Raw genomic sequence first — 24,147 nt, 5'->3', positions numbered from 1 at the left:
TGAATTACCCCATGAAATATAAGCTGCAGTATAAATAAAGCAGCACAGGTTTCCAATGATAACGAACACCTAAAAGTCTTGACTACAAAGAGGGATTTTAAAAAAAACATGTTTAAGTAATAGAAGTTATTTATGGAAATTTCTATACCAGGTAACACAATATTACTTTATTTGAAATCAGTGATATCTGTTGGACTAAACACAAGTCATTTTGTATGCACCCCTAACAGAATAGGACAAGCAAAGTAGAATTAAATATTGGTGTTTTTAAAACTATCACCTCTTTTAAAACTCAAGTTTTAGCAACTTCATTTTATGTATCTCATGAAGAAAAGATACCAACTTAAAATAAGCAACACACAGGAAAGTTCTGTCAGTATAAAAATATTAATGTATTTCTAGTTAATTTGGTCATTCTTTGTTACTCTATTCAAATAAGCATCTATTCTTACTTGTATTCTAGTGAGAATTAAAACTATCCAAAGGATAATGCTTCAGTATTACCAATAATGGATACTGAAGTGTACATTAAGGAAAATTCCTTTTGAAGATATTACGTCACTTTTTTTCTATATAAAAGTTGAGGACAATTTATATGAATTTTTTTTTTCTCATGTAAAAAAGGTTATTCAAGTTGTAGTACCCATATAACTGACAATCCTGGCCCAGACTTGGGGGATTTGACACTGTTTTGTTAGGGACTAGAAATTATGCTAGTCCCTTTAAAGAAGAAAAAAAATTCAATACAAATTTTTGCTTGTAGTTTTACTGTACATTTATTTTTTTTTTTTAAAGAAAACAAAAGCCAGACAAACCCAAGTTGTCCAGGCACATAAACTCAAATCTTTCTGTCATGTCTCAATATTATAATCTTCTATGTAAGTTTTTTAATTAAAGTTATTTCTATATGACTTGTGTTGTCTGATTTGATAAAACGCCACCTATGCATGGCACAAAATTTTCCTCCTAAGCCAAAGTACACATTAAGAGATAAATTTTTACCTTGTAATGTAGAATAAAACCAAGCAAACTCTATTCCATACATGTTCTTAATTTTTCAATTATTTTTTTCTTAAAATTCACAGTAGTCTAAAGAAGTTTAATGACACTGGTCCTGTTATTTCTTGCCATATGTATTACATAGCAAGAGTATTTGCGATAATAAAGTGGCTGACATATTTGTTGTCAAAGTATGATTTAGGACACAATTATAAATATTTAGTTTATGGATTCTGTACCTTGCCATCTCTTAGCCTACCTGGACTTTCTTAGATTAATAAAATACATATCCTTTAGGGTCAAAATCCATAGTTCTGGGATATCCTCAGCAATCTGGTTCTGCTACAGGGTCAAGTTAGACTGGAAATAAGACAATGTTAAGTAAAGAAGCTTTCTTTGCCCAATCCACCTCCCAAGGCCTCCATTTGTAAAAAGAGTACAGACCAGAAATCCTGTGCCCTACTGAGTCCTTTCCATGCTTGTAGCCTATTGCTGAGCTTTAGTGCCTTCATTTTAAAAAAATGGGGACAAAAATACCTGTCTTCCCACTCACAGGGGTGATTCGAATATTTAATGAGATTAGCAAAGTACTTTATTACCTACAAAACATAAACTTGATAATGATAGCTACTTTGTACTGAGCATTCTCCAATTCTATGGCAGTTCTAGGAACAATGGTGGAAGCTTTACATATGTAAGAGTATCTTTTTTAATCCTCAACACAACCCTGCTCTGTTATTATAATTAAACTCAATGTATAAATCAGTTAATAGAAGCTCAAAGAGGTTGGTTGATTTGACTTGCTAAGGTCAAATTTGGAAAGGGGAAGAGTAAATTCAATCATACTTCCAAAATGAGTCTTTTCTTTCCTTTCTGCTCAGAGCTAGCCCATTATCTCATATCCTTAAAAATGGTCGGTGTGATTAATGGTGAGATGGTGGTGGGGAAATCAATGAATCATCGGTCCCTGCAGCAAAGCTAACAAAACACCCTGATAAAATCTATGCTTGTATTTTACAACAGACCTTAAAAATCCTGGGCTTCATACATTGTTTTTTTATATCAAATATAAGGTGCAAAGTAAAAAAATAGATGTTTTAGAAGCAAGAAGAATACGGTATGCTATCCCAACCATAGATTTTCCCTAATTTCTATTCTACTCATAATGCATATAGACAAACCAAAAATGACAAGGAACAGGAAAAACATAAGAACTTACTTTGCTTTTGGAAAACAGCCAAGAAACAATAGAAATTTTTTTAGAAGTGGAGAAAAACATTTTTCATAGTAGCTAATGTGCCTTGGTATTAAGACGCATTTCTATTTATAACCTTAATACAACTATTTTTACGCTTTATAAAAATCAAGTCTTCCAGTAAAAATGGCATTTCACCCCACTAATCTTTAAATCCCATCACTAAATTTCTAACCTCTTGGGACATTCTGCACCACAGATGTTAGTCACTGGAATGAACTGCTCAGAAAAGCAGCACTGCCTCAGTTGTGATATGATTTGGTAGTCAATATTCTTGTTCTCCAGTAAAAGCATTTCATGAGCAGAGACACTGGACTCCTTGTGCTTTCATCGATCAAGAGAACGTTTCTGAGCAGCTTCTGAGCAAACATTTCTTAACAGGTTGATCACAGATCTGGGGTCTTCACTCCTCATAATGGCACTGCCAGACACAATCATGTTAGCTCCTGCCTGGAAGAAGTAAACACTTAGTTATGCTTCTAAGAAAGACACAGAAAAGCCTAAAACAGAATTCCTGGACTCGAGTTTCTATCTTTGCATCTGTCAGTCAGCATTTAAACTGTACAAAAGCCACTTTGAGATGAATAGACTGAAACAATCTGGTTCAATGAAGAAAAAAGTTAAAGTGCTTAACAAATAAGGCTGTGAAATTGTTTTTAAATGTTCTAAGAAATCATTGATTTTTTTAAGTAACAAATTCTAAATAAGCTATACTGCATCTCTGCTAACAATTATCTTTAATCCTCAACTCTATTAAGGTTTTTCCAATATATACCAATATCTCCATAGCTACTAAAAAACCTATCTTTTAATCTTGAATTATGTAAATGAATTGGTAGCTAGTTTGAGAGGACAATGTTGCTAAAATGTGAAGCTATCGATAAAATATGGCAACATTCAATAATTTCTCATTTTGAGGCCAGAAGGAATGAAACTGAGTCTTCTCACTCAGGCTTCACTGCAGCCAAAATGGTTTTAAGGTGGCTTAAAGAATCTCAAGGTGTTCTTAAATATAAAAATAAAATTAAAGGAAAGCAAATAATACCAATCAAAATTTAGCTCTGTGCTTCCTAGGATTTGACTTGAGGAGGGAAACCCAATCCATGACGTGATTCATTGCCAAAAGAAAGGGGGAACCACTGAAGCTGAAGAAAATGTTCCCAATGAGATGCTGTCACTCTGTGATACAGTGTACTACACGTCTAAGAACATTCCTCATAAAAATGGGAAAAAAAATCAGTTTTACAGTGCTACAATTTAATACATCTTTTAATGTAAACAGGAATAGCATAATGGCAAGGAGCAGTTTAGCAAAAAGAATTCCACAGGGAGTCAAAGCATATATGCTCACTGAACATTTGGGCAGTTCCTCTTCCATAAATACTTAGCACAGCCCAGCTTGTGACAAGTACTAAGCAGAAAAGTGCGGCATTTATACAAAAACGAAGTGCAGATCAGACAAGGCTGTTCAGTAAGAACAGGCCACTTCAATCACCTGCAGTGCTATGGGAAGGGCTGGCACCTCTTAATGAAGCTCAGGATCCTAACTCAGCTCAGCTAACGACTCAGAAAACTCACTCCAGTTCGACACAGAGGGTTAGAGGTGTCCAGAGATCAGATCCAGAATTTCAACAAAAATGGCTCTAGTCAGTTCTTACAAGAGACAAATTGGTAATTAAAATACCTAAGTTCTACAGAGTAACAATTTTTTTCCCTTTATAAGAAGGTATGCTTTCTTTCTCTATTTGGACAAATGACTAAACCAAGGCCCTGGAACTTAATGATCTTCTAAAGTCTGGCATTCAGTATATTCTTTTTCAAAAGGGAACTTTCTTCAGCATTACTGAGATAACCAAACTTACTATTTAATGATTATGTGATTTTAGAATATTCACTTATTGCTCCTTATTTTCCTACTAGTGCCCTGGTGCACAGATTCATGCACATTGAAAGGAAATTAATTAGAAGGTGGCCAGCAGGGTGGGGCGAGAAGGGCTGGACACGCCCTGAAGCCAACCTCCTGCGGACGGTCCCTCCCTGGCCGGCTGCACCTGGGGTGGCGTTGTGACTAGAAGGGCATCTGCGGAATGAGTGGGGTCCCTGGCCTGCAGGGATCGGGCTGAAACCAGCTCTCTGACATCCCCCCTGAGAGGTCCCAGCGTGCGAGAGGGCACTCTGCAAAGTTGCTGTCGTACAGGGTGTGGAACGCAAACACAAGTGTGCAGTAAACCAGATTCGGGGCGACAGTGCCCCAGCAACAACATAATCCACGGCAGGTGGAATTGCACAGCCCCGCAAGGAATCAGGCTCCCTCCTCTCTGGTTTCAGGGTGCGTCAGTCACCCGAGAACCACCACTGCCAAGTCACTGCAGCTCAGCAGCTCCTGCATTGAGTGCCCCCTGGTGGTCAGTGCGCATCATAGCAACCAGTCAGACACAGCATATTAGCCATATATATATATATATATATATATATACACACACACACACACACACACACACACACACACATATGTGTGTGTGTGTGTGTGTATGTATATATATATATATACATATATATATATATTTTGCAGGTTCCCCGGCACTGGATTGAGTGCAAGCAGGAGGCAACCAATCGATGTGTCTGTCTCACATAAATATTTCTTTCTCTCCTTCTCCCTCCCGCTATCTCTAAAAATTAATGGAAAAATATCCTCAGGTAAGGATTAACAAATACAAAAACAAAAAAAACAACAACCACACACAAACATTTCCAAGATAGACAGGCAACTTAGGAAATGTAGAGGAAATCTCTTTGGCCCACAAGACAATGCCCTAGACATAACATTTGAGAGGAAAATGGTCTGAGTCACAGTTGAGGCACAGTCTCACCTCTGCACATTTATGGATAGTGTCAGGACCTACTCCACCATCGACCTCTATGTCCAAAGATGGGAACTGGGTCCGCAACCAGTGAACCTAGATATACACAAGGAAGTAAGTGACTCCTAAAGTAGATATGATGGGGATGGGGACACAACCAAATAAACAAAACATCAAACAGCCAATATCACCCACTAAAATAGGACTCCAAATGTCTCACACAGTAATTTCATAACAATACACAAACCGTGACTGGGGAAAACTTCCCTTTTAATATACTGAAACAAATTAAGTTTCCCAAAAGCAAGCTTTGTTCTTTTTGGCAAACGGCATTAAATTTGTCATGGCTTTTCAGAGAACATACTTCATGGTAAAAAGACAAAATCCTCAGTATTCAATGAAAACTCCCCAAAGCTCTAAAGGCTATAGAAATAATGGTTTTGGCAGAAAATTTCAAGATTAAAATGTAGTATCTTTTCTGATTTCCAGACCTAAATCTTTTATGGCATTTATCATAATGTATTAAATAATCTGTAGGCACTTCCATCTCCCCACCTTCAGAACAGGGCATATACAAGTGACTCAATATATATTTATTGAATGAGCACCCATAAGAGTCTCACCCCAGAATCAAATCCTTCTTTTACCTTTGGCATCATATCTTCCATGAATTTCTGCCCTCCAAACCCAGGTTCCACTGTCATAACCAAGGCCATATCTATTTGATTAGCCCACGGTGCCAAATACTCAACTGTAGTTCCTGGTTTGATGGCAAGACCAACCTGTGACAGAGACAAAGGTGCTAAATCACATTAACAATCACTTCCACATTATATTTATTACTGTGGCATATCAGGCCCAGTAGAAATACCTAGTCTCAAAAAAGGAGAATACATACATAAATGGAATGTGTAAATTGTTCAGACTATATAATTTTTAAAAAGTCAACTAGGCTATTAAATGTAAATGTTTCTAAAAAAGCAGTCATATTCAGAAGAATTATTACACATTATTATACTTATACAAAAAAGTTATACTTAATACACTGGCTTCCAAATGAAGAATAGCTGCCTAAGTCTGGTCTTAGAAATGTAAGAAATGCCTTCCACCAAATCTTCCCAACTCTGAGCTTGAGTAGTATAAAACATTACTGTCATGGCTGACCTCTCACCTTCATCCCATTCTCCCGAATGTCTTTAATCAAAGCCCCTGGGTTCTCAGTAGCCTCAAGATGAAAGGTATACTGATTAGCTCCCGCTACCGCCATTGGCTTTACCCACTGTTCCGGCCTCGACACCATCATGTGCATGTCTAGAAAGAAAAGACACATCTCCTAAATATTACTGAAAGGAAAATACCTGCCTCCTACTACTGAAGCCAACCTGTAGTTTTCCCCATTTTGTATACATACTCTTCTGGCACCACAATAATTATTAAATAATTACACTTCTGTATTAATAGCCTCCTTTTATCCTGAAGATTAGGACTTGGTTAAACTCATACACACACACACACACACACACACACACACACACTTTTCCACAATAAGCATCTGTTGCTGTATATGGAAAGTAATTACTAGAAATCAGGAAACCTAGGGCGTCTAGTAAATATGACTCAAAAAAACCTTTTTTAAGTCATTATCTGTGAAAACTTGCTTCCTCATTTATAAAAGAAAGCTAAATTAAGTGATTCTCTTCACCAATATTTTATTGAGCACTTACTGCACCATTAACTATTTTAAGGCCCTAGGGATAGAGTAAAACATCAAACAAAAATATGCTGTCATGAGGATTGGATTACATTCTTAGTGGGAGAGAAACCATAAAAAAATAAGTAAATACAATACACACTAGGATGACAATTAACAAAGGCGGTGCGACTGGGGTGTAGAGCAATGGGGAGAGTAAATGAGGTCAGAGAGGCACGGGGTGAGGAGACAGTACTGAGCTCTGGAGGCCATTAGGTTTTATTCTGAATGAGATGAGAAAAACACCACTGGATTTTAAGTGAGGAAGTGACAAGATCTGACTTAGAAAGCCATGGCAATAACCCAGGTGAGAAAGGATGACAGTAATAACCGAGGATGTTGGGAAGTTGTGGGATCCTGGATATGTCCTGAACGCAGAGCCAACAGGTGTTGCTGTGGATTCGAGTTTGGACAGTGAAAGGAGAGGCAGAATGGTGCAAGGATTGGGGCTGGAGTAACCAGAACAGAACTCCAATAACTGAGAGGCAAAAGTGCAGGAGGAAGCATGAATTGGAAGGGGAGAAGGACATGTTACTAAAAGAAGCCTGACATGCATCCTAATTCTGAATCTTGAATCATATAAATATTATATTAGGCAAAACAGATCTGACCTTCTTAAACATCCTGACTTGTAACTTAATAACATTTAATAAGAAGAAGGCAGATTGCTAAATCAAGAAATAATCGTTGTGAAGAAGAAAACAGTAAATACATACCCCTGTGCAGGATTGATGGTAGTGAGAAGACTTTTGAGTTTTTTGTTTTGCTAAAGGAAGCACATTTCTGACATAGCTTAACTTATTAAAGAAAAGAATTCTAGTATTCCAGAACTCAAGTAAGATTATGAAATGCACTAAGGCTTTGAAAAACTGTCAGGAAGAGTATACCACTTGACTAATGACAACAAGATTCAAGTTTATATTTCTAAATAAAAGGAAGAAAAACAGAACACATCTTAATAGATAAAACACTGTTTTTAAAAGATAGACTCTATTTGGTATTTCTTATGACTCTGTATTATAAACAGGAAAATTCAATCTGGTTTAAAATATCTAGTTTACTCATTCCTTAAGTTACCAGACTGCTATGTCATTCCATTCTCCCATTCAGTAACCACTAGCAGCGCTCACTGGAGACTCTCCAGCGTTCAGGGAGTCAACGGTTCAGTGAATCTGCCTGTAGTTAAACACACCGAGATGAGCAGTTCCCAAATGTTCTATTATCAGGCTCCCTTTACACTCTTCAAATTACTGAAGACCCCAAAAAGCACTGCTGATGTGGGTTGTATCTACCTGTATTTAATGAAGTAGAAATTCAAATTAAAAAATGTTGACCAGCCACTGTGGCTCAATGGTTGAGCTTCGACCTATAAAACCAGAACATCACAGTTTGATTCCCAGTCAGGGCACATGCCTGGGTTGTAGGCTCATGCAGGAGGCAGCCGATTGGTGGTTCTCTCTCATCATTGATGTTTCTGTCTCTCTCTCCCTCTTCCTTCCTCTCTGGAATCAATAAAAAATAAAAAATAAAAAAAAAGAAAATGTTTATGTCTACTTATCAATTCATTTAAAAAAAAGCAATAATAAATTTATGATGTTAATGTAAGAGTGTTGTTATTTTACATTTTTGCAAGCCTCTAACATCTGGCTTAACAGAAGACATCTGTATTCCTACATCTGCTCTACATTCACTCTGTTACAATATGTTGTTTTATATGAAGAAAAGTACATAAAAAAGGGAGGTGTACATTAATAGCCTTTTCAGACAAGTGTGGATATTCTATTTCTACATCAAAACTCAGCAAGCAAGTGGTACTTTTAAAAAGGTTGGCTGAAATGTGGAATTTGTAAACCCTACCAGTGACCTTTTCTACTTTGTTGCACTAAAACCTGTTAGTCTATCTTATAATTTGACCATTCAAATTATAAGTATTGGTTCACTGAATTACACAAATCTTCTAAGTAAGATACATTTCATTATATGCTATAAAAAAGCACATTTATTACATCACAACAGATCTCATCACTACAGAAAAGCTCTTAGTAGTAGGAATTAGTCAAGCTCATAGCAGCAGATACATGTTTATAAAAATTCTAATTTTCACTTACAAGCTCTAACTTTATCAGGGAGCAACAAAAGCTAATCCAGTCTTTTCCTTGCAGTGACAGGCTAATTTAGTTATTTTTTAAAAAAATGTCAGTAAAAACACAAGTCTGATAACCACAGTTCAATCTGTCAGTTCTTTCAAGTGAAAATGGTATTCATAACAAAAGCAGATAGTTCAGTCACAACAGAAACAATGGCCTAAGAGGTTTTCCTTGAGAAAACCATCACACTCCAGCATGCAGCAGAGGTGCCTTGTATGTACATTCTACTTTGTCACACAAAATATTAAAAAGACATGCATTCAAGGATCAAGATTTACTAAAATTAATCATTTGCACTACCTCATCACAGATACTATGAACACATCACGATGAAGAATGTTAATGACTACTTGTAGAGTTGAATACCACTGCCTTGATTTGAGCTAAGGCAGCAGCAGACTAACTCACCATTGCTTCCGCATCCTCAGTACAAATATGGCAAATAATACTGTAATATAAAGATAGTTTTGACCTCATACACCAACTGAAAGGGATTTCCATGGGTCCTCAGACCAAACTTGAAGACCAATGATCTGGATAATAGCAAAAACAGACTTTTCCTACCACTTTGTTCTTTAAATGGTTATTCACACCCAGTACTAAGATTAAACAGTTAAGAACTCTAGCAGTTATACAACTTGTGGTTTAGTTCCTAGAATATATTCACGTATCAATTATCCAATAGTCAAGATCCAAGAACAAAAACACACTTCTTAATTTAAAAAAGCAAAGATCACAAAATGCAACATTAAAGCACACAGAGTCCATTCCTCTTTATTTTAGACCCAATTCTAGAAAGGTTAGTGACTTTATCAGCAAATAAACTAAAACAAGAAAAAGCAGATTATATGTGGTGGTGGCAGTAGGGTTGGTAAGAGGAGAAGCACTGATAGTAGGAGACACAAACAGCAGTGAGAAGTGACACCAGGCGACCAAATAAAAGGGAGAGAAAAGGGGGGAAAAAAAGATTTTTAAAAATCCATACACAAAGCCAGAAACAGGACTCTGTGGCCACTGTATAGGGGGGACAAACAAGGCTACTTATTTCATCCACCTCTGATAGTCAGAAGAACAAATTTATATTGGAAAATTCCATTATTTGGAAATTGCAAAACGGTGAACATGTTGATGGAACACTGTTTTCCTCTTGTCACATAAATTAGATGATAATGTACATTTTCTTTGGTTCACTCAAAGTGGATGGATACTGCAGAGAGGCTCTGTCCAACAGCACTTTCTACAATGATGGCAATGTTCCATAGTGGTATTATACAATATAGTAGTCACTAGCCACGTGCGGCTGAGAACTTACAATACCACTGAGAAACTTACGTAAAAGAGATTTGGCAAATGAGGCACTGCTAGCTTAGTTTAAAAGAGCAGCAACAATATGTGGGCTGAATTCATTTTCCATTAGAAGTAACTTCTAGGTTACTGTGTGATCTTATAAACCTTAATTCACAATATCCTACAGCATTGAAGAGGGAACATATATAGGCCCCACTTGCAGAAAGCTTCAATTTGCATGAAATAATTGGCTCCATTTCTAGAACATAAAAATCAATCAATTCATAAATTCATTTAACATTACACTGAGCCCCAATCTTGTTTCTAGGCTAGCTCTAGGAAATCTCTATAATCAAGGAATTTACAGTCTGATAAAAATAACCTCAGATTAAAGGAAGTTCTAAGAAGAATATCCAGAAGTTGATATGATAACTGGATAAGGGTTAACTTAAGATAAGGTGCTTAGAAAGGCCTCTCTGAGGAAATGAGAAATGATTCAAGGCTGAAAGATGAGGCAGACCTAGACAAGTGAATAACTTTCCAGGCAAGAAATTAGCAAAAGTCCTTAAGGCCCTGAGACAGGCAAGAGTTTGGCTTATTATAGGCAGCCAATGAAGCCCCAGCACAGAGATAGGGGGAAAGGGGTTCTAGATGAAATTGAAAGTTGAGACATCAACCACCTTTTCCTTTACTTGAGCAACACATCCCGCGTCAGATGGCGTAACACCCACTTACCAAAGAAAGGGTCCTGGCCTAGCTGCTTTCGGAGGCTTTCTACCACAGGGTGACCAAAGGTGATGTTGGGAACAAAATGCCTACAAGACAAACAAAATCTTACTCCGAAAATGTTTTCAATATGTACGCTGATGGGGGGAGAAGGGAATGTCTGTGATTATACTATTTGTCAATGTAATACTTAACGTCATCAGTATTAAACAATACTAAAATTATCTGGATAATTTTGGGTTTACAAAGTAGTATCTCCTTGATATTTGCACAAATCATAATAATCACATGATTTAACTCTGTAATTCATAATCCCTGACGGGTAGAACTAGAAAGATGACAAAATCAAAACCCAGAAGTTATATGACTTGCCCAAGTCATATACAGTGGAACCTCATTTCTTGAACTTAATTCATTCTTGAAGGCTGTTCGAAAACTGAGTCATTTTTTCCCATTAGAAATAATGTAAATTGAATTAATCCGTTCCAGATGCCAAATGATTCCGTTTTAACCTTTCTTATATACAGTACATGTCTATTGTACTGTTTAACCTATAAATAAACACTTTAAAAACAAAAAGGACATTAAATGTAAATTTATCAAAAAGGAAAGAAAATATACAGTAAAAAAAATGAAAATCTAGCAATAATTATAAGCAGCAACAAAAGCAAAAAAACATGAAAATATTCACAGCATAATATCCTGAGATTTTAACAGTGGTAAACTGACTCACATTTGCCCATTCTTTCCTTTGTCACCTGAGATGCATGACTGATCATACAGGTATCAGCATGAAAGGGTTGTCAGGTGGAGAAATTGTTCCAGATGGGAGATGTTCAAGAAAGAAGTCCCTCTGTACTAGTTAGTTCTGGACTGTAATATGGATCTTTCATATCCTAGACCACAGGGCATTAAATGACAGTTTATTTAAACTTTCAGCCTTATGAAGTAAACCGGTTATTATATGAAGAACATAGAATAAATAACTTCCTTAAGTCAACCAATTAATTATTTGTAGGGCAAGAGTCAAATTAAGTTTTCCAAGTATCAGACACAAAGTACTTAACCGTCCTCCTACTCCTGTTAGTCCTCAAGTTCTATTAAGCACCGTTCTGGTTGCTTTAGAGTACTGTATTTTATAAAAAATACATGTAAGAGTCCCTGCCTAGCCCAGAAAATGCTACAATCTCATTGGCAAGAGATGCCTAATAACTCACCAGAATTCATGACCTACTGTTATTGTATAGTTGATAGGAAGCCAATGCAGACAACCAAGGACCACATTTCCCAACTCCCTTTACATCCAGTGGGCCCATATGAGTGGACTGTGAGTTTAAGTTATGTGTGTCACTGCAGAGCCCAGGAGGTTAAGTAGTATTCTTTTTCTGTGCTCATTTTACCCTTCTGCCAATAAAGAAGCCCTTAAGGAATAACAAAGCCACAGGATAAACAGTCTATGGCCGGCTCTTGGAACAGACTGTCCAATCTCAGTGGGAAGGTGGGGGTGGGCGGGAAGAGATCAATCAAAGAACTTGTATCCATATATGCATAACCCATGGACACAGGGGAGCAGGGGTGGGCTAGAAGGAGGCAATGGGGGAATAAAGGAATATATGTAACACTTCAACAATAAATATTTTTTTAAAAAGTCTATGCCACTGAACTTTATCATTGAAGGACATTCACACTGAATTGTTACATGAATGAGAAATAAACTTTATAATGCTAAGCCACTGGAATATAGGCTTCATTTGTTAAAAATAATAGGTATTACCCTATATGAGATTGCAAGAAAAGCTAAACAATAACAAGTAGACAAATATGAGGTAAAACCGGTTCCAGAGGCAAGGAGTATAGCATTTTACAAGAGGGGGGAAGATCATGAGATTTACAGAACAGAATTTTAAAGGTGGGAAAATAAATGAAGCAAAGGCAGAAATAAACAAGTTATGCTCAAAGAAGGAGGAAAATGGTGTCTCCCAGATTGGTTAGTGTGAAAAAGAAATCAAATGCTGGCTCAGTGTTTAGATTTCATCCTGCTGTAAATATGAAATGAGGTTTTAAAATAAAAAGCAAATAAAAGATAAGATGCAAATAATAAAGTAGGAAGGGACTGGGCAGTAAATTGGAAGAAGGGAGGTAATAGGTGTTGGCAGATGGCAAGGAAAATAATAGAAACAAAGACAGGTAAAGGATTTAACTGGTAAGATGGGGGTGTGGTGGAGAGAATACACCATGGTTAAGATTTTAAGCTTAGATGACAGGCTGAATGAGTGTTAAAGTGAGATTTTAACAGTTTAAACTTATATGGACCAGGCACCATTCTAAGCACTTTCCATATGTTAACTCATTAAAACTTACAAGTCTATGAAGTAGATACGACGTTATCTGTGTTTTATAGATGAGGAAAAGAGGCCCAAGGTCACACAACCAGGTAGTGTTGGAGGCAAGCGTTAATGCAGGCAACCTGGCTCCAAAGTTCAAGCTCTTTACAGTCTCACCTGCCCCTCCACCAACAAACTAATAAGGAACAGAAAAAGCTAGTCCAGGTGAGGAGAGTTAAGAGGGAGAGGTCAGGATTCAGGACACATCTGGGAGGAGCCTGTGAGACGGATGGGTACAGACACTTTCACCTTGGTCCTTGGAGGTTGGGGTTTTAGCATTTAGGAGGTCATCTAACATTTGCCTAAGAGCAACGATTGCTAGGGTTATTCCTAAGAGGATTATTATGATTACTTACAACTTGGAAGTAAGGGTCAGAGAAGGAGGCAGTGAGGCTTAATGAATATTATACAACTCTGGAACTGACAGATTTGTATTTCGTTTACTGTTTTTTTAATTTGCTGTCTGGCCTTGGAAGTACAGGCATACCTTGTTTTATCGCACTTCACAGGTGTGTTTTTTGTTGGTGGTGTTTTTACACAAACTGAAGGCAAGACCCCCCACCAGTAAAAAGATAACGAGGACTCACTTTATTGCAATCCTCACTTTATTACAGATGCCTGGAATGGAACTCAGTATCTCCGAGGTATGCCTGTACGTTTGTTGTCTCAAATTTAGGTTTCATTTATCATGAAAATAAGCATCACCACATCTTGAGAAAATATGAGAATGGAACAAATATACTTTTACTTCATTGAGAAACAGCAGCAGACTGTATAAAACTACTGACCCCCCAAATTATATGACAAATTGTGCTACTGAAGATCAATTAAATGCACCACGTTCACCAAGTACACTGGGAGAACAAAAATGCACCAATACCCTAAGAAACCAAAGGCTTATACCTAAACCATAACAAAAAAAGGCTACAAACGCAAACATGAATTCATGGTGACCCAAAATTTGCTCGACAACAGTAACCAGGTGAACACTTACAACAGAAGGATTTACAGGCTCTACTCCAAGCCTACTGACACCAAAGAGGGGCTGGGAATCTGAATTCTTAAGTGCTCAGGGAGCTCTATCAGACCAGCTTGGAAAACACTAAAATATTTCACTTTAATGAAGAAAAAATTTATCAAGGAAGTTTGCTTCATTATTACATTACCGACTTTTTTTCCTTGAGGTTACTTTTGGGAGTAAAGTTTGCAAAAAAATAAATAAATAAATAAAAATAAAAAAGTCTTTTCCCCCAGAAAACTACTGAAATTAAACTATAATTATTTACTATAACATAGGATACAATTATTTTAACTCTCATCATGTTCCATCAACCCTAAGCTTTGTTTACAATTGTCATGCAATATATTTTAGACATATCAAGCCTTTACCAGATCTCTCAAAAAGGCAAAGATGATAAGAGACGGACTAACTTTGATATAAAATGTCGAAAGACTGTAACCAGAAAACAATTCCTGTGAACCAGGAATCACAAACTCATGTGCTTACAAGGACCAGCAGGTAACATGGAGAAGCAAAACAGTGAATAAAGAACATCTGGCCTGGCTAATAGTGGCTGCCATTCATCTCCAGCCTATTGGGGCCTTGTGAGACTGGACCAGTACTGGCAAACCTTTGGATGCTTTTCAAAAGTCAGATTATTAGTATTAATATGAAACCTCCCCAATTTTAAATTCTGGTAATTAACTTAGAAATTGCTTATTTGCAACCTAGCCGGTTTTGCTCAGTGGATAGAGCATCAGTCTGCGGACCAAAGGGTCCTGGGTTTGATTCAGGTCAAGGGCATGTACCTTGGTTGCAGGCTCCTCTGTGGCCCAGGGCCCTGGTCGGGGCACATGCAGGAGGCAACCAATCTATGTGTTTCTCTCACATCGATGTTTCTGTCTTTCCCTCTCTCTAAGAGATCAATGGGAAAGTATCCTCATATGAGGATTAAGAAAATAAAAAGAAATTGCTTATTTGGTCTGTTTCCACACACAGGACCAACACATTTCCAGTTACCATCCTGTCATGATGCATTTATATGTGTTCTAACTTTCTTTTCCTCTTGTCCTTTATTTCAAATATCTAACCACACCAGTGCCCCACCTCCCACAGGGTTTCCAGAACTTGTTTCGGACTTTCAAGATGAAGACATTCAGTTTTAATCAGAAGAGAAATGGAGTCTTAGTGGGAGAGTGGGGGGACGAGAAAAGAACAAACACACCCAAACTCAGTGTAATGTTGGAGATTTTCAAAGGGAGCCAGGAGAGAAAAGCATGGAAACAGTAGCTGGAGGGAAGGTAAACCCTGGGGAAAGGAGTCCACCACCACCCTCTCCCTCCTCTCCCTCCTCCCCTTTCATGCCCCCGGCCTAGGGGACACTGCAGCTCAGCCTGGCTTTACCTCTTCTGGTGGGACAGCCAGGAAGGGGCTGAACCTGCTTAAACTGGTTTCCTCCTTTGTAATAGGGTAATAGGAATAGCAGCTGTTAGCTCAAAAAGGGGTGAAGCTTAAAAGGGAAAGGGTTTTTAAGTGGTGTATGCAGAATTTAGTTCTTTCACACTAAGATGTTTCTTGCAGAGGGGGAGATGGGTCAATAAAAAACAAATACTTTCATCTTAATCTTGAGATTATGATACAGCCTTTCATTTATTGGATCAACTATAACTAAGCTTGCCATGGTGCTTTACCCGCAGAGAATAGAGCTGAGCGAGAAAGACAGATTCTGTTATCAGGGAGCTTACAGTGTAGCAGGAGAGATATGAAATAGGAACAAAAATGTGTATAAATTATTAGTTGCTCTGTAAGGACAGAGAATGTCTCAGTCATTCTCTGTCAGCCCACTACCCACAGAGGACATGTATTTCCGAGACAACACAGCTGTTGCATGCTTCCCACCCTGGCTCCACCACTTCCTAGCCAGGAAACCCCTGAGAGTGACTTCGTCTCTTTGCATGTGACTCCTCACGGTCAAAAGCTGGTGCTAAGGACAGCACCCACCTCTTCAAGGGGTGTGAGTTAATTCACAAAAAGCACTGGGACAGAAATAGCTAGGAGCTATTGTTATCATTAATATTCCCAGTTTTGGTGAGCACGACTTATGTAAAGCCAAACTGTTCTCTGTGTCTGACAGACTACATCCTAGTACATATCCATGTAGCCTGTTCCATCCTGAAAGCCCTGAGTGTCTCTGACACAAAAATGTAGCTGCCCATCGCTGCGGTCCACACTCCGTTCAGTGATATCACCTGTGAAAGTTCAGGGCTTCCAAGCAAAGCTGTCCAAAAAAAAGTACAGAAGCAGAACGACATACGATAGCAAACTAAAAAAAAAAAAATCAAGCTTTTGTGAGAGGTAATATGTACTAATTTTCTTACACTCTTTGCCTAGAATTCCCGGAGCACTCGAAGGTCAAGATTTTGCCATTATCAATCAGGTGGTCAAACCTGTAAGGTAACTGAGTGGAAGGAGAAAGAGAAGCCACAGATTTAACCACGCAAAGGAAGACAAAACTCATTTATAAGAGGAGCGGCGTTACACAGAGAAGTAACGGATCCTCTTTTGTAAATAACACAACTTGCCAATGTGCAGGAGGGCACGCAGAGATCTTGCCCATTGGAAGTAAATGCATCTTCCTGCCCCAGCCCTGGGTAAAGGCTGTTAGGATTTTATGGCCAGTCATCCGCGGGGCTCAGAAAACTGCTTGGCAAACCCACGCAGATCCAAGTTGCAACTGGAGAGCGCCTTACCGCTTTCCCCAGGTTCGGTCCTCGTTTTATAATCAAATTAAGACACTAGCACCATCCTGGTTCCGAACAGTATCAGGTGCTGCAATCACAGCGCTTAAATAAGACTTACAAAAAAAAAACAAAACCAAAAAAAAAAGGAACTCCCCGGAGAGCAGGGTCCCCGAAGACAGACAGCAAAATCACAATTCGAACCATGATACCACCAACCCTTAGGAATCTACGACCGGCCGGGCGCCGTGAACGTGAACCCGTCCCACCTCGTTTCCTCTCCCGACGAGGACTGGGCGGCAGGTTTCACGATGACTCGCATTTTTTCTCACGTCAATGACACCAGCTCAACGAGGTGAAAGGGCGAGTCCGGGGGGGCCCCAGGTGCCCAGGTGGGGAGACCCCGGCTGGGCCACCAACTCCCTACATTATATGACCTTGGGCAAGTCATGCCTATCCCCTCGGGCCTCAGTTTCCCCCACCGGAAATGAGAGAGGCGTCCTGGAGACTGAAGTCGCTTCCGGGTTGCTGAGGGCTAGACGACCACTCGCCACGCCGGGAGCGGGGAAGAGAGGCCCGGACGCCGCCTCAGCTCCGCTCCGCTCCCGGCGGGGCCCGGGGCCCCCAGCCCGCCCCCCTTCTGGTGACCGCGCTCGGAGCCAGGCGCTCCGCGGTCCTGGGGCGCCGCGCACCCAACAGGCTCCCTCCATCCAGGCGCGCCCACCCCGCCCGCGCGGCCAGCCGGACCCGAGCCCCGCGGAGTTACCCGTCCATTACATCCAGGTGCAGGTAGTCGGCCCCGGAGTCCAGCATTCGGAGGCACTCGGCGCCCAAATTGGCCAGATCGCTGTTGAGGATGGACGGCCCAACCTTGCAGCCCGACGCCATGGTGCTGGTTCCCCAGAGCAAGGTACCTCACGAGTCCCGGGCAAGGCGAAGGCGTCGCTCCGATTGGCTGCGCCGTTCTGACGCTGCCTCTTCCCCCTCAGAGTCTTCCGGGCTCCGCCGGAAGCAGCGGCCCGGGAGGAGGAAGTCCCGCCTTCCGGTGGGGGGCGGGGCCTCGCATCAAGGCCCCCAGCCTCTGACCTTCCTTTTTAAAAACCGGCTTTGGTCCTCTCGGAGCTCGAGTTTCTTCATCTTTTAACACCTTACCTTCCTATAGTTCCTTTTCCTCCTTGCTGTACAATGTGTTTCTCCATCATTTGTGTGCCTTTCCTTTCCATCCCCCGTCACCCTTAATAAACACAAAGCAAAAAACCACTTACTTCTTCCTTATTTCTCTCTCCTTGAACTGGTCCTAAAAGCTGAAGGAGTCAGCTTTAGGGCGGAATCATAGCTCTATTAGACACTAGCTGGGTGAGGTAACCCCAAATTAATTTTAGACTATAATAAGGATTAAAAAGCATGTATTTGAGCAAAAGCAGCTGTAGGAGCTACAGACCCTGGTAAAACCTGAATTGTGTTCCCCTGAGACAAAGGGGAAACTGCTGTATATAAGGAAAGTCCCTGCTCAAGTTTTCAAGTAGGTCCATTTCATGTAAACGAGGCACCCCAAATCGCACACATCTGATTGGTCTGAATCGTGGAGCCCTGATTGGTCAGCATTATGCATCCTGATTGGTCGTTATGGGGCAGTTCTGATCTGACTGGGCTGGTCTTAGTCCATTGGTGGCAAAATGAAGCCTCTTATGGTAGTTGACTCAGTGGGAGTCAATGAGCAGGGCATAGAGCAGGAAGCTTAGAATTCCTCTGTGGTTCTTCCTGGCACAAAGTATATGAGAACCCCCTGTCAGCAAATGGCCACTAGGCTCTTATTATTTGACTGACTGATTCCCTGAGCATAACACCCTCTAAGTCCATCCATGGTGTTGCACATACCATGTGATTTCACTTATATGTGAAATCGAAAGAACAAGAGAAATGAACAAACAAAATTGAAACAGACTCATAGACACAGAGAGTAGACTGGTGGTTGCCAGAGGGGAAGGGATTGGGGGACTGGGTGGAGGAGGCAAAGGAATTAGGAGGTACAAATTGGTAGTTGCAAAATGCCCACAGGGATGTAAAGTATAGCACAGGAAATACAGTCAATAATATTGCAATAACTATGTATGATGCCAGGTGGGTACTGTAAATACTGGGGAGAACACTTTGTACAGTATAGGATTGTCTAGCCACTATGCTGCTCACCTGAAACCAACACAAAATAATATTGAAAGTAAACTGTAATTTAAAAATAAAATGCAAAATTTGGGCCCTCAGTTGACCATGGGGAGTCCATCTCAGCAGATAAATTTCTCCTAGGGGTTCACATCAAATAAATCTTTCTTGCCGAAATCGGTTTGGCTCAGTGGATAGAGCGTCGGCCTGCGGACTCAAGGGTCCCAGGTTCGATTCCGGTCAAGGGCATGTACCTTGGTTGCGGGCACATCCCCAGTAGGGGGTGTGCAAGAGGCAGCTGATCGATGTTTCTCTCTCATCGATGTTTCTAACTCTCTATCCCTCTCTCTTCCTCTCTGTAAAAAAATCAATAAAATATATTTAAATAAATAAATAAATAAATAAATAAATAAATAAATAAATAAATCTTTCTTCTCTGAGTCCACAATGACCTGGAAAGTCACTTCTCCCTGCTTCATTGTTTTCTCATCTGTTAAGATAGTGTCCAGTGTTGTGAGGGTTAAATAAGCAAATCCTGGTGATGTGCCCAGCACATTATGCCTGGTGCCCAGAACTAAACAATGGTGGTTATTATTACTACTCTCCTTCTCTGCTTCTTGTCCTCATCCCTCTTATCTTCTTGGTTTTTTCCTCTCAGGAATGCTCATTGACAGATTATAATCCATTTATTTACTGTTCAGACACAACTGAAGTGAGGTATGAGTGTTTATTCTTCTGCCAAATGTGTCTAGAGTCTTTGGGTCAGAAAATACCAACCATGTGAGGAAAAAAAATGAATTTAGCAAGAACATACCTTAGAGGGTAAGGATAGGGCACTTTGTACTCTGTATAAAAGGCAGACTGGTAGTAACTTGAACCCCATGATGGTTCTGGCCACATTCAGAGGACAACCAGGTCCTTAACATTCCTCCTGGGAAATCTACCAGTCATTTCAGGTTATAACCCGGGCAAAGAAGTCAAGCTGGGGTATCTGTCTCCCAATATGCCCATTCTACTTTACTTTGGAAGTTAGGGTAGAATATATTAGTAGAATGGAGCACAGTTGGGGTTGGGGAGGAATTGGATGTGTCTAACTGAAGGATGACCTCAGGCCAGACTAGGGGATTGAGGAAAGATATCAAGGCACACACCAGGGGTCCAAAAGGAATACTTTCCTGAATGAATTAAACTATTCCCTACGTTAAGAAATGAGAAATGAAACAATCAGTCATTGTAAGTGTTTTTAGATTTATTTTATTATATATGTGCATATTCAAACACAGAAGTCTTAATATCTTTCATAAATATCTTTCATAAACATTTCAGTATTAATTCATAGGCATTTTTCCATGCTCTTTGGTCATCCAGTATTCATAACAGACTTCTTAAGTCATCTGAGGGAAGTTGGCTGTGTAATCATTTGTTTTTTACCTATAAAATGGCTAATAAAGGATTTTTATCCTTCAGTCACAGTGACTATTGAAATATATTATGGAGGTACATTGATCTGTAATGCTAAATGATCCTAAAACAATATAAATAAATTTGCCTTCAGCTTTTCCAAATACATTCTACTCTTAACTTGTCTTTATTGTCCTGAGTGTTTCTGAACCAAACTCTGTTTCTGAATTGCTGCAGTTGAGGCCCACTAAAGTAAATGAGGAAGTGGGACTTTCTACTCACTGCCAAGGACAAGCCATGGCATGGGAAGTGTGAGGTCACATGGCAACAGCATGGCTTGGTGTGATAGCAGCAAATTCCTGACTTGAGGAAGGGTATTTGTGTTTTAGACTGTAATTCTATTTCTGACCCTTTCTTTCCTGTAGGTCCCTATACACACCCCATTCTCATCTCATATACTGTTGGCGTTGGACAGCTGAGTGGAGAATACTCTTCATTGACTAAAGGGACAGATACTAAAGAAGGGAGCTGTCACACTGCCTTAGGTACTCTTGGAGGCCTGAAGTATCAAACCAGTTACGTTCAGCCTGTTCAACAAGCTCTATCCAGATCCCCAAACACCAGAGATTGTTTTCCCAGCACTGCCATGCCCAATTATGCTTTTTGACACTAGTTCCCAGTGCATTGTCCCAATGTACTCAACAACTCAGTTTCTTTTTATTGGAAAAAAATCGAATAACGTATCTAATAGAATTATAGAAAGCAGCAAATACTGAAAAATGAGAGTAAAATGTTTCGCTGTAGAAAATGCTGTACCCAGGATTGAACTGCTTTAATTGAAACTGAGTACTACAAATCTACACCCACTATTATGGATGATACGTGTTTATTCCAATTTCTCTCAAAAGTTAATTTCTGAAAAAGCAACCTCTCAGTTGAGTCCAATTTTTTACACATGGGAAGTGCCTGTTTTAATTGTCCTCTGAACAAGATGAATATCATTAAGCATCATAGCTTAAGAATGATCTAGTATTACCAATACTGTATTTATCATATATAATTATTTTAGTCATATACTCAATAATTTGAACATTGCAAAAATTTGTTAACTATCTTAAACGTTTCTCTAATCTCCCACTACCATTTTTTTAAAATAGCTATTCCTTCAAACTCCAGGTAACAGTATTCCTGAGAATACATCTTGTGACAATCTTATGCACATACATTTAGATACTTTATCAATTGCACATAAACATTCAATAAATTACATTCAACACATTTAAGGGCACCTTAAATGGAACAGATGCATACATACATCTGCAAAATCTCAGTAATGAAAACATTCCCACTCTCCAAGGCCCTGCTTCTCAGAGTGGTGGCTTTTTTTGCAAGATACAACAATACTTAGCTTATTGGAAAAGTTTCCAACAGCCATCCATAACCCGAGAGTGAAGGGGTCAGGCTAAAAGGCAGACAGGTCAGCATAAATATGTTCAATACTTTTTACATATAAAGGTATTCTTAGCAGATATTCAACCATCTTTTTTGACCCCTTTACTTTTTAAATATGTGATACAATTACACATAGATTTGAATCAAGAATCAAGTAACTGGAACAAAACACGGACATATATAGAGACTCATATAGCTCAGACACATGTAATTACCAAACGTAAGGCCTCTAACACTAATTGAGCAGCATAATTTTTAACAGGCAAAATACATCAGCTTAGAAAGAGTTATAAACCCACTTACATTATATTTCTGCATTTGAGAATTAAGTCAGCGTTAAGTGTCAATATTCTGAAAATATTTTAAAACATAAAAGAAGCCTTTGCTTTCTGAAGCTCTATTTTCTGAAGCTTTAGGTTTGAAATTTTTAGTGTTGTCCATTGTCTTTAACTCACAGATACCTTTCATTCTCATAGTAAATTGGACCAAAACCTCAAATTATACTTGAAAGTACAAACCACAGTGTAAACAATGCCTATTTAATAAAGGATTCTAACAGAAAAATAATTTTCCTTTGTGATTTGGGTGGGTTTAATAGGTCTCCTCTCTATATACATATACTTCTCATGGTCAACACAGTCCAAGTTTAAGCATATCGAATGTGTTTTGAATTCATTGCAATGTAATAAATATCTGTATTTAACTTCAACTGGAGGACTAGAAAACACACCCACTCACACACACACACCACTGTACCAATTTAGTTAAATATATGAGTTTTTATATAATTAGTTCTGTAACAGTTTTCTAATGTAAACTGCTACATTTCTGAAATTCAATTTTGAACTGTATTATACCTAGCCCTACTATAGCATCAATAACACACTAGATATATAACACACAAGCTTTTCAAGTTTTATATTTTGCTTGAGTAACTGAACTTCAAGTTAAAATAAATTCACAAGCTGACTTTGTCCATGAAGAGATTGCTCAATTTATATTTTTTCCCTCATAAACTCAAATGTCTAAAGGATCATAAAAATATTGTTAACATTGGGAAGCTATTTTAGTGAATTTATTTTAACAATAACTTTAATATCTGAAAATATGTCCCCAAGGGTAGGCACTACTATAAGGAAAGTAATCACATTTTGCAGTATTTCCTAATATTGGCATTGATGTAGTTAGGGTTAGAAGTAGGAATACCATCTTTTTCTAACTATTATAGTTATATTTCATTTATATTATAGTATGGGTTGTTTAGGTTCTTCTCAATTCAGAATTATGTCTGATAATTTCTAGAGTATTCTCTCTATAGTGATTGATTATGAATGGAATGACTATGGCATTAGTATTCTGATTTACAACATGCAATAAAAATGACGGTTGAAAAATAAATATTGAAAAGTCCACAGCTCTAAAAATAATATGTTTTCCTTCTTCTACATGGCTGCATTGTTGATCAAAACAAAAATGGCTGTGGGCTTATTTATTATTTAGTTTCCCCCAAACTAATATTTTCATTATTTATTACTTTTATGTAAATTGCTACTTGTACAACCACCTGGTTTAATATTTTTGAAACTATAAAAATAAACACTTGCATGAGATGTATAATGTGAATAACCTCAAATGCATTCTCTTTTAGAATATATTATTTGTTAATATTTCTAGCTAAGCAGCTCTGTAATAGTATATGTTTTTAACTGCTCAAGCCTTCTTGAGTCATAAACAATGTGCAAACGGCTCTTTCCCCTTTTTACACCCTCGTCTTTATGGTCTTCATACAATTAAATAATCTTAGTCATTGATTTTTAAAAGATGTTTGTGAAACAATATGTGCACTGGCAGTAAAATCTACTGAGATTTGTGTCACCTATTGGATATAAAGTGCTGTGTTTTCATCTGTTTTTCAAGCAAAAGTATTCAACTTTTAGCTAAGTGATCCCTCCCTCGTCTACACCTGCAACTCTGACAAGATACAGAA

The 24,147-nt window shown here is 38.7% G+C and overlaps 1 protein-coding gene across 2 annotated transcripts; it reads right to left on the bottom strand.

Moving 5' to 3' along the window:
• Window positions 1-2,570: 2,570 nt before the first annotated feature.
• On the bottom strand, window positions 2,571-18,106 carry RPE (ribulose-5-phosphate-3-epimerase). 2 transcript variants are annotated; one of them, XM_079783175.1, is made up of 6 exons: window positions 17,914-18,106; window positions 11,035-11,114; window positions 6,287-6,426; window positions 5,763-5,897; window positions 5,125-5,211; window positions 2,571-2,704 (listed from the first exon to the last, which is right to left on the bottom strand). In XM_079783175.1, the coding sequence occupies exons 1-6, from the start codon at window positions 18,033-18,035 to the stop codon at window positions 2,582-2,584; spliced, it is 687 nt and encodes a 228-aa protein (XP_079639301.1). In that variant the 5' UTR covers window positions 18,036-18,106; the 3' UTR covers window positions 2,571-2,581. The 2 variants fall into 2 exon arrangements, with proteins under 2 accessions (XP_079639301.1, XP_079639302.1); XM_079783176.1 differs by having other exon boundaries at window positions 17,925-18,051.
• Between the last annotated feature and the right edge of the window lie 6,041 nt (window positions 18,107-24,147).

This window comes from Cnephaeus nilssonii (genome assembly GCF_951640355.1).
Source record: "Cnephaeus nilssonii genome assembly, chromosome: 10".
NCBI classification, from domain to species: domain Eukaryota; kingdom Metazoa; phylum Chordata; class Mammalia; order Chiroptera; family Vespertilionidae; genus Cnephaeus; species Cnephaeus nilssonii.
Note: the sequence above shows the minus strand (reverse complement) of the source record. Positions and strands in the feature narration are given on the sequence as shown.

Coding starts and splice junctions, on each gene's coding strand:
- RPE (XM_079783175.1), bottom strand. CDS start 18,035: ATGGCGTCGGGCTGCAAGGTTGGGCCGTCCATCCTCAACAGCGATCTG. Junction 6,427..11,034: donor AGGCCAGGACCCTTTCTTTG/GTAAGTGGGTGT, acceptor TTTTCTTTCTAG/ACATGCACATGATGGTGTCG. Junction 5,212..5,762: donor TGGAAGATATGATGCCAAAG/GTAAAAGAAGGA, acceptor GTGTATATCTAG/GTTCACTGGTTGCGGACCCA.